Source organism: Saccoglossus kowalevskii, chromosome 6 (genome assembly GCF_978046115.1).
Source record: "Saccoglossus kowalevskii chromosome 6, keSacKowa6.1, whole genome shotgun sequence".
NCBI classification, from domain to species: domain Eukaryota; kingdom Metazoa; phylum Hemichordata; class Enteropneusta; family Harrimaniidae; genus Saccoglossus; species Saccoglossus kowalevskii.
Genome location: NC_140646.1, coordinates 34,912,647 through 34,923,894, shown reverse-complemented (window position 1 = coordinate 34,923,894; position 11,248 = coordinate 34,912,647). Strand labels below are relative to the sequence as shown.

The 11,248-nt window shown below is 33.3% G+C and overlaps 1 protein-coding gene across 1 annotated transcript; it reads left to right on the top strand.

Moving 5' to 3' along the window:
• Positions 1-1,302: 1,302 nt before the first annotated feature.
• LOC146742737 (uncharacterized) lies at positions 1,303-10,947 on the top strand. Its single transcript, XM_085500438.1, has 3 exons — positions 1,303-1,382; positions 2,051-2,261; positions 5,017-10,947. The coding sequence occupies exons 2-3, from the start codon at positions 2,088-2,090 to the stop codon at positions 6,439-6,441; spliced, it is 1,599 nt and encodes a 532-aa protein (XP_085356564.1). The 5' UTR covers positions 1,303-1,382; positions 2,051-2,087; the 3' UTR covers positions 6,442-10,947.
• The last annotated feature ends 301 nt before the right edge of the window (positions 10,948-11,248 follow it).

Below are 11,248 nucleotides of genomic sequence, written 5' to 3'. Positions count from 1 at the left end.
TAATTACATGTAGCTCACGTGAACTTACGTTGTGATGTCATTCAAAATGGACGCCTTCAGTTACGATACGCGATACTTACCCGGTCTGTTCCAACAGTTATTTTAATGTTTATTGATTTCATGTACATGTACATACCATAATATTCTTGTCTTGTTTGGTAAATTATTTTATTGAAACAATACAATAAATGTAAATACATGTATAATCACCGGAGGCAAACTCCGGTGTCTTTCATTTGTCCCGTGTTTACAGCACATGTAATTGTTGTTTCAATCGAAGTTATGCCCACCCTGAATAAACCGACTCCCTCTGAAAACCGACCATAGATCCCAGTCCCAGTCATGGTCGGTTTTGACAGGTTTTACTGTAGTAATTATATTTAAAAAAAAAAAATTAAGCCAACCAGGATCTTATTTTAATCAGATTGTGTTTTTACTGTCACGTGGTATTATCTCGCTGCATCTTGCGCCTAATTATAACTACAACTTTAATCGCTTGAAATGTCGTAGCAGAATATTCCAGTTGCAAGTTCCAATCACCAAAACGTAAGTAAAACACAAACAAGACTATGATTACTATTTAATTTTAAAAAAAATGTAATTATTTCAAAACATTTATTTGTCCGTTACTAATTCTTGGTTTCAGTCACCAACCAATGCCTTTCTAACAGTAGGTCATAAGTGTGGTTCGTCGCTTGCAGGAAATAAAACAAAATATCTGAAAATATGCGTGATACTAGTAGTTAAAGGGCGGCAGTCGTCGTGCCGCGCACTGTTCGACTCATAGCGACGTATACAACGCGTGTAAAATACATTGTTTTATTTACATGAAATTCGAACACGCGCTGCGCGACGACCACCGCGCTTTAAATATTTTAGGAAACAAAAAAATGTATTTATTTCTTTGATTACCGCAACAAATTAATTTTACCTAATAGTTCATTTTTGACCCACTTTCCGTTGGAACACGCCCCGCAAATAAGCAGTTGGAACATACGGATCAATATCTCCCAAAACATGAGTGGATTGATATAATCACTATAGCAACACAAAATAAAGTGTTTATTAAATGAAACAGTACAGTGTGCATTTTAGACTAATATTATTTGGTTTTTGAATAGATATTTATTTGACCAATAGTTTGGTTCAATACCAAAGCAAACTATAGGAGAAAAAATAAAGAATATATGGGAAAGCCATGACACTCAAAATACGAAGATATATATAGTGTATAGCTCCTCTATAGTATTTTCCAGTTCATTCACAAACTATAGTAAAACTAACTGCCGACCTTTCACCCGTGACCCGTGACCTAAGATGGCGGACCTGCAAGACAGTCTCTGAAAGTGTTTGTTGTTGTTTGAAAAATAAACAGCGGCACAGTGAGTATTTTATTCTTATTTTTATCGATTTTTGCGCGCATATGGCACATTTAGGCATGTCCTATTTTAAATAATTTATCTTCTGGAAAAACGTCTAAGTACTTCACAGAAATATTATTTCAATTTTCATCATATTTGAGCGAAACTTAACAACGACAACGTTTCATTTGTTTACATTTCTTTGTGTGCGCTCGCCATTGTGAAAAGATCAGGCAGAACCAATGCACGCTGAAACTAGGCCCTGTCTGTTCGCCGAAACTGTACATTTTTTTAAAATATTCACACCCCTTTCGTAGTCCGGAGTCAGCTAAGCGTTTCTACAACCGTTACGGCGACGTTCTGTGAGGTAATAATTCACGAAAATTAGCCTCATTTTAATTTTTCCCGACAAATTTTCTTTGTGTTTGATAGAGAAGACAACCGCAGTCGCCATTACAAAAATCGAAAAATTTATTTTCGCAACAGTTTCATTCCGCGTTGGTAGCGTAGCATTCACATATTATTTCATTGTTATTTCCGATTTTTATGAAAAACTACAAACTTAACAATTTTGACATTGACAGCCGGACTGTCAAATTCTGATTAATAAATATGCATATGTGTCCCCAGTACGTGACTGTTGTCTGTAATTCCACTTTATTCACTTGCATTTGTTCGTGTATTGCTAGGGTGCACTGGGATTTGGTGGTGGGTCAGGGGCTAGCTATGGACGTGGTGTATTCACAAAGAGAGAGTCTGGCATACAACCACGATTACATCAACTCGGACGATGAAAACCTTGTTTGGAACAATAGCTGTGAACCGGACGTCAAATCAGAAAAAACAAATCCAGTTTCACCAATTTCCAAAGAAGAGATCAAGAAAAGTATAATTCAAAAGGTAAGTTGTGCAGTTTTTTTTTTTTTTTTTTTTTTTTTTTGGGGGGGGGGGGTTCTGGCTTCAGATATTCATGTATATAGTATTTGAAACAACAAATAAAAAAGTAACATGAAAAGAGTGGTACTGAATTGCATGTACCGGTAGTATTGTATGTATTATTAAATTTTTTACTGACATTACTTTTAATTGTAATATTAATTAACAAGCTAATATTTTGGTATGGCTTCTTTTTTCGGTTTAATTTTAACATTGATAAATGCTTGAGTGTGTTGTCTGTTTATTGAAAATCTTCTTTGTTAGTTTTATTCTTACAATCGTCCTATTGTATCTACACCATCTGTAATACATAGTGTACTGAAAATTACTTTATTTTAGTTAATATTAATTTTAGCTGATAATACTTTTTAGGTATTTTGTGTAGAAATTATTTTCACTGATATTTTAATGAGTTTAATGTAAAATATAAGAAAAAAGGTATATTCACTTGATTTTATTTTCACTGATTCATTCCTTCTTAAAATAAAGTATTCTACAGTACTAGTAAGGATGAATAAGAACAATACACGGATATATAAATACATTATCAGTTTTATTTTTTCAGTTCAGTGCTGCATTAAACAATTGCAAACAAAATTTACATTAATCTTTTATCAGGGGTTTGTTAGTATGAGGCTAATTAGAAGAAAAGTTTACAGAGAACAATATATCCCAGTGATTACATTTATTACTTTAATTGTCCAAGTTGATTGCAGAACCCAAATCAGAAGTAATGCATGTTGTGGACCAAATTGATATTTTGTGCTCTGGGTTATGCTCATTATTGAATCATTATACTGTAAAACATATATAAATAGCTACATGCTATTTTAGTGAATTTGACTCCATGCATGAATTAACTGAATCTTAATTTACCTAAAGTGTAAACAATCTCATTGTGAGAATATACTTTATTTTAAATTAGTGACATCTTGTATTAGCAAAATTAAAGATTAGCTAAATTACTAAATTAGCTAAAATAACATGCTAGCTAAAAAAAAAAAGACATGTTTTACAGTTTTCTTTGAGAATGGTGGGTTGTAATTTTGGGTGTTTCTGGCTTGGTTTGATGGTGAATAAATGTTGCCAGATTGCATATATTAATAGTGACTTGTATATTCATTAAAAATAAAGTAATGTGATATACATGTATTATTCTAGCGAAGAAAAATTACTAAAATTGTTGCATTTATTATTCTGAAATTATAGCAGAATATTATTTTGCCCGCTTACTCTGTGATTAGGTGCCAATTTATATAAATAATAATATCATGCATTATTTGTCATTTTTTTTTTTTTTAAATTATGAATATATTGCACTGCTGTCCCACTGTCTTAGAATATTCCCTGTATATTAACCTAATAATGCATTTGGCTCTACACACCCATTGATTGGTGTGTATACAAGATTAGATTAGATTCTAAAATTTGTGTGCCAGAAATATCATTTCCCTCATGTACATGTTGGCTAGCAATTTTGACTATTGTAAAATGCTTTATTTTAGCTAAAATTAATTTACACTGAAAAAAACGATTTGGGTGTTTTTATGAAATTTATTTTAACTTATTTTTAAAGTTGAATATAAAATATAGGAAAAAAAGTATAATTGCTGTATTTTCACTGAATCATTCCTTCAGCAAAAATAGCGAAATTTAATTCCAAGCGAAAACGGTATATACATTTTTTTGAGGCAGACTAATCTAATAGGTGAAAGACCTCACTGTTTTGACATTGTACATATGATACCAAGTTTACTGATGCTAACCTTGCTAAAATGTAAACATGACCTGAGAATACAATATACACAGAGCTTAGTTGCTGATTTACATCACTGTACATACATGCACTGTTAACATTATATTCCCATTACTGGTCATTTTGGCAGTTGGGTAATTTAAGAACATTCATGAAAGTTTTCTGTCTACTGTATAGGGATTAATTATTCGCTAGGTTTTAATGTTGCTTATTTCACTGACAGCTAAATGTGCTAAATTAAAACCCAGTGAATACTCTTAAATAAAGTATTTTTGATGGAATTAATTTTCGCTGTAAAGACCTTTTGGGTGTTTTTTAGGGAATTTATTTTCACTGATGTAAAATATAGGTATATTCAGTGGATTTTATTTTCACTGAATCATTCCTTCAGCAAAAATAAAGTAGTCTACAGTTGTCAAATTTAACAACAGAATGTTTTTACACAAATCAGTGAATTTAAATCCTAGCTAATATCTCCCAAATCAAATCTGCTAAAATTGAACACAGAGAATATGTCCCCTTTTTTCATGTGTAGTACCAGTAATATAAAAAGTTTTTCACATAATGAAATTCTCATAAAATTCTCTCAGAACAATGTAGATTTCTTTACATTTTATTTGGAATTGATTTTCACTTACCAGTACTATCGGTAATGCTTTCTATATCCTTGATATCCTTGTTGTGTACTATTATTACGAGTTACCCATATTTCAAATTCATGGAGGCCATGGTGACTATTACTTAATTGCGTTGTTGGTCTTCTAAATAGTCAATATTTCCATCACAATTTCAATCAGTCTAAGGCATTTTGGTTTTGAAATTTAGTGTCCTGAGAATACTGAAATTCAAGCCCTGACTTATGTCAATTATGCTTAATACAAGCCTCTCTCTTTATGCATGTTTCTTACCATCGGTAGCTAAAGTATTTTTTTGTGAGATTAAATTTTTCTGTTCTTTATGCAGTGTCACAAGTTAGCTAAGTTGACTGGATGTAGTCTCTTTATAAAGATAACAGACCATGAAGATGATGAATCGCAATATTATGGTACTTACGACTATGTTCGAGATTACCAGGACAACGAATTAAGACCAGATGAAAGAGATGTTGCTGTGTCAGGAGAATCTGGTGTTGCAATTACGTTTGCAGACATCTGCACTCAACAGCCGTGGAATATGTTCATGTGGACTCTCAATGACAGCAACAAACTATCGATGATTTCGCACCAAAATGACACAGATGTGCCCGACAATAATGATCCAGAGGAATGTAATGAAAAACTTTCAGAGACTGACTCGCAGAAAACTGAGAGTGCCAATGAAGAAGAAATGAACGTTGACAATTTCCAAGATGACATCGTCAACGATATCGATTTGGATTTCGACCATCAGAGTAAACCGGAAGATCTCTCCCAAAAAAAAGATGACAATGAGAGTGAAGAATATAAACCTGCAAAATTAAGTACTCTTCCTGTCAACTGTGTTTCTCCTACAACAACTGCTTCCACACTAATCATGTCAACTCCGACACCTGCTGTTCTCTCGCGGCGAGAGCATGACAACCTATTGAGCTGTCTTCCCAAGTTAGACAGTGTAGGTGGGTTAGTGGGAACGAATCAAGGTGAGACGTTGCATGCTAGTTTACTGTCTTATAATATGTTTTTAGATCAGCCAACAAAAGCATTTAAATACCCATCATTTGCAAATCCCACTTTAACAATTTCTGCCCTTCTCAATGCAGAGTTGTCGGGAAATAATTTAGGTCCCAATCTTCTTGAAATAAATAACAGATCATTGGGGGACCCTGGTGACAGGCGTTTTCAATGTGAAGTCTGTGGCAAAGGGTTCAGTTTGTTGGGCAATTTGAAAACTCATAGACGAATACACAGTCAGGAAAAACCATTCAAATGTGAAACATGTGGAAAGGGGTTCACACAGTCTGGAAACCTAAGAGCACATGAGAGAATACACACTGGTGAAAAACCATTCAGCTGCCACATCTGTGCAAAGAGTTTCGTTCAGATTCAACACCTTAAAAGCCACATGCGAACACACAGTGGTGAGCGACCGTACCAGTGTAAAGACTGTGGTAAAGCATTCACACAGGCCAGTACGCTGAGGGCACATATTCGAATTCACAGTGGTGAGCGGCCGTATCAGTGTAAAGTATGTGCGAAAGCATTTTCACAGTCCAGCAACCTTAAAGAGCATGTGCGTATTCACACAAAACACCAAAAATTGCCCATCAACCAAGCGGCTTTAGTTGCGCTTAGTAATGGCGTGGATATACCTGGGCTGTCCCCACTGGACGAGGAAGATAATCTGGATGATGACAGTATTTTAGATATCTCTTTGAATGATTCACATGCTGCCACTGAAAACTTAATATAAATCATGATAATAATATTAAAAATTATTTAAAATGTGCCAATTAAAGAAAAAAAAGAAATATATCAATTTGTGCAAATGTGAAACAGAAGCCATTTCTGACAATGCAAAACATTTTTGTACAAATTACAGTTTATTTTTAGATGAGAAAAAAAAAATGGTTCCTTGATTGTTTAGATTTTTCAAAAAAAAATTATATTCTCAACAAACAAAAATTTAAAATGAAAATATCAGATTATTATTGTATGCACTCCCTGTTTATTTTGCCCCAGTTCATATTCAGTACTGTATCACATCTTTTAATGCAATAGCTATTTTTGTCAGTGTTTATTTAGACTAGAGTGTCTATGTGTGTGGCATTGCAAGCTGCTTTAAAAAACACTGCATCACTGTGTTGAATGAGGGTCCATTCATCACCAAAGTTATTGTCTGAAAGAACCAAACATTAATAAATGAGATTCTGTGTTCGATAAATTATGCCTGGGTTTTTAGTAAGACAGGATTTTTTGCTTCCTTGTGTACAATGGATTGTACATATTTAGCTTTAATGATTTCTTGTTCTAATCAGTGCAATGTAGTGGTACAGATTTACAGACTATTGTTCATGTAATCAGGTTCAATTCAGATGTACAAGTAGGAGTGAGCAATTATAACGGAGTTAAGGGGCTCTACTTGCTTCTAGAAACATGCTGCATTTACTGTTGCCACCATTTTGTTTCATACACCAAAACGGACATATTGCCAGTTCATTTCATTTTGCTAGGCATGTCACATGAGCATTAATTACTTTCAAAAGAAATAAATACTAAGAGAAACGTTCAATAACAACAAATGATGTATTTCCCTTTCAATTTTCAGTTATAAAAGAAATTAAACAATTAGGCATGAACTTCATAAGTTCAGCTCCTTATTGGCATGTATTGTTTGTTTTTTAGTCCCCGTTCGGACGCAGTCCGAAAACGGGGACTTATGTTTTGCCCTGTGTGCGTCCGTGATCACCTGTATCTCGAACATGCATGGACCGATTAAGTTCAAACTTCACTCATACATCTCACATTATATGGGACATATGCACATGCATTTTTTTCATGATCCAATTAACGATAGCCAAATAGCGGCCATTTTAAGGCCGAAAATGCATCAAAATCGCACATTTTCACCATTCCGGACCCGGATCTCAGTTATGCATGGACGGATTTTGTTCAAATTTGGTACAAACATTAAACATAATAGGACCTTGATGCACGTCATTTTTTTTTTTAGATCGGGTTCGAAATGGCCGACTGGCGGCCATTTTGTTTTAAAGAATTCAGTTCTGGATCCGTATCCGAGACATGTCTGGATTGATCAAGTTCAAACTTCACACACACAAGGTACATCATGTCACAAATATGTATGTGCATTTGTTTCATGATCTCATTAACGATAGCCAAATGGGGGCCGCTTTAAGGCCGAAAATGCATTGAAATCGCACATTTTCACCATTCCGGACCCGTATCTCAGTTATGCATAGATGGATTTTGTTCAAATTTGGTACATACATTAAACATAATAGGACCTTGATGGACGTCTTTTTTTTTTCGGATCAAGTTTGAAATGGCCGACTGGCGGCCATTTTGTTAAAAAATTCAGTTCTGGATCCGTATCCAAAACATGTCTGGATTGATCAAGTTCAAACTTCACACACACATGGTACATCATGTCACAAATAGATATGTGCATTTGTTTCATGATCTGCTTAACAATAGCGGAATGATGGCCATTTTAAGGCCGAAAATGCATCAAAATCACGTATTTTCACAATTCCAGAACCGGATCTCAGTCATGCATGGATGGATTTTGTTCAGATTTAGCACAATGTGTTGTACATATGCAGGTGCATTTCGGTCATGATCTGCTTTGAATGTATATGTCACTCAAATATGAACGGAACGGGGACGTGTCATTGACAATGACTTGTTTTATTATAAAATTTGACTGAAAATGTTAAATTTGACACATAATTTCTCATTTTGATCTCTCATGTGCTGTACATAGTTAATTATGTAAGAATGAAAAATGTTAAGTAGAACTGATAGATGTGGCTAAATAATTTTGCAGTCAAATTTGTTCCCGCTATATATTCGATACAAAAATTTTTTTCTAAATTAAGCTTAGAATTTTGAACAGAATATAAAATTTGATCTATAGTTTAAAATTTTGTTCAACGCTTTTTATGAAAATATTTTGTCAAATAAAATATGAAGGTCTGTCACTGTTTTGATGACAGCTGATCAGAAAAATAAAAAGATGCTGCTAGGGAGGATCATTCAAGTTTCTAACACTGACAATGAAGTGCATATAGAAACATTTTAAAAAGATAGTCAATTGTTAAAATCTTGAATATATTTTTAAAAAGTTTAGCAACTTATTTTTTTTTAAATTTGGTGTTCTGAAGTAAACTAAACAGATCACTTTATTATCTGTAATAGATTAAAAGTCAGTGTTTCTTTAAAGGACACAGGCCTGCCTGCCAAACAAATGTACGTCTGGAATGTTTTTTAGGTAGTCATTTGTTTACTTTGATTCAGGCAAATGTCAATTTCTGGGTCCAATGCCAATGATAAGTGCAATTTGCAGTGAAAATTCATCTCTCCTAAGCCAATTTTCATCATGAAAAACAAACAATGTAACTTATTGGCTTAATGTAACACTTTTCTCAAAAACAGGAGTGATGACCACTGTACGTTATTTTTACTACTACTACTGTAAAATACTTTATTTTCGCTTGGAATTAATTTTCACTGAAGGGATGATTCAGTAAAAATAAAATCCAGCGAATATACTTTTTTTCCTGTAATTCACATTCAACTCGTCAAAAATCCGTGAAAATTAATTCCATACAAAACACCTAAAAAGTCTTTTCAGTGAAAATTAATTCCAGCTAAAATAAAGTATTTTACAGTATCTCCTGTGCACACATTTTTTCAAATTTTGTGTAACCATACGCTGTCCCCCAATGAGAGGCGGTATACCATATTATGTCTGTATTGATCAACGTTAAAAAAATTTTTCTCCATACAATCAACATTTGTGAAAATCACAAAATTGAATGAAGTTTTAAAACTCTACATCTTCCAAACATCCTCTGAATTTTGACTTGCAGAAGCAGTTTTTCCTTACTGCAACAGACCAAGCAAGTCAGGTATCTAGTGTGTAATTATCAACAGCTTTATTTTATCAATGTAAATAAAATGTGACCCTTTTTTTTAGTCCATCCAATGTGTAGTTTTGTACAGCTGTGGCTGAGCATGTTTTTTGCCAGCCTTCCGTCTTATGTGAAGTTTGTCTATTACAGGGTAGAGTTTATGTCAGATATTTCATAACTTATTATTAGAACAGAGTTACTTTCTATATTATTATAATTTAATTAAACTATATTAATCGTATATATGTATGTTTTTCAGATAATATATGCAATAAACATCGTAGCTATGCAACTTTTTTTAGAGTAAAATTGAAAACTTAGATCATGAAATATTTCTATTTATGTTATTAGTCTGTTTTAAAGTCTTTGTAAATTTTCTGAATGTGGCATATTCTCTTGTTACATGCACACATAAAGTGTAGTTTAATAATAATTGGCAATTTCAGGCTAATTATTATTCTTGAAATTTGATCATCTGTAATGTGTGCTTGTACTTGAGGAAATATGTTATTCTTTGCATTATGGTGATCATGCTCTATGGTTTTAGGGGCATTTTAACATTAAAACTGACACTTTTTCTTGGATACAGTTCCCAATAGAGGCTCATTCATTGAGAGTCAAAACAGAGTTTATTACTTGTTGTCTGTAATACTCATTTCTACATACAAGTCTCTGATTGCTGTCTTACTGTAAATAATGATGATTTACAAGATTATATTTAGGGGCGGGCCAATAAAAATTATAGGGACTAGAAAAATCATATGATAAAAACAACTGAATTATCAAAAATGAGATCCTGTCTGCCTCTTTGAAGTCCCCATGATTTTAAATGGTCAGCCCCTTGGATTTGAAGGATATTCATTCACAATTAAAAACAAAATGTCTTAATACTGTAAATAATTTGAAAAATACCAGGATGTATGACCTATATAGGTCAACTCTATGCACTGCCCTCTATCTTTCATTAAAGCATTTCATAAAGTGCTTCTACTCTATTATTGAAAACAAATCTTCCAAGACAGACTCTGAGAATATATTTTTTAAAAACAAAACAAAAAAACAGTTGTTTAATGAAAGAAAAATAAATGAGGTGTTGTTCTGCCAATCATGCTATGTACTTAAATTATACTTTCTACAGATCTTGTACTGAAATAATCATTGCATTTTATTATAGAATTTATTTTAATGTAAAGCCAAGGATATATTAAGAGAGATTTGTCTTATGTCACTCTGTGTGCATAGAATTACATGTGTGTTTGTTTACTGTCACTATTTATTGCTGTGTAATAAAAAAAAGTACTTCACTAGTACGAAATATAGTATTTATCATGTTATGGTTCATATCTCAAAGGAGCTCAAGACTCCCTATCTTCATCAATGTGGAGTATTCACTCCTATGAACCCTCTATCTCTATCAACTTTGGTTTGTAGCGACATATGTCAATATTAACTACAGTTTGCATGTATGCTCAGTGTTAGCAGTTGGAAATGAAACTACTGGAGTGATGTAGGTTTTAAAAATGAACAGTTGCTGGCAAAAAGCAATCCAATTGAATTTGACCTCTGACAGATAATTGTGCCCCCTATTCACAAATCTTTGAAGGTATGTCTTCCCTAAAAATC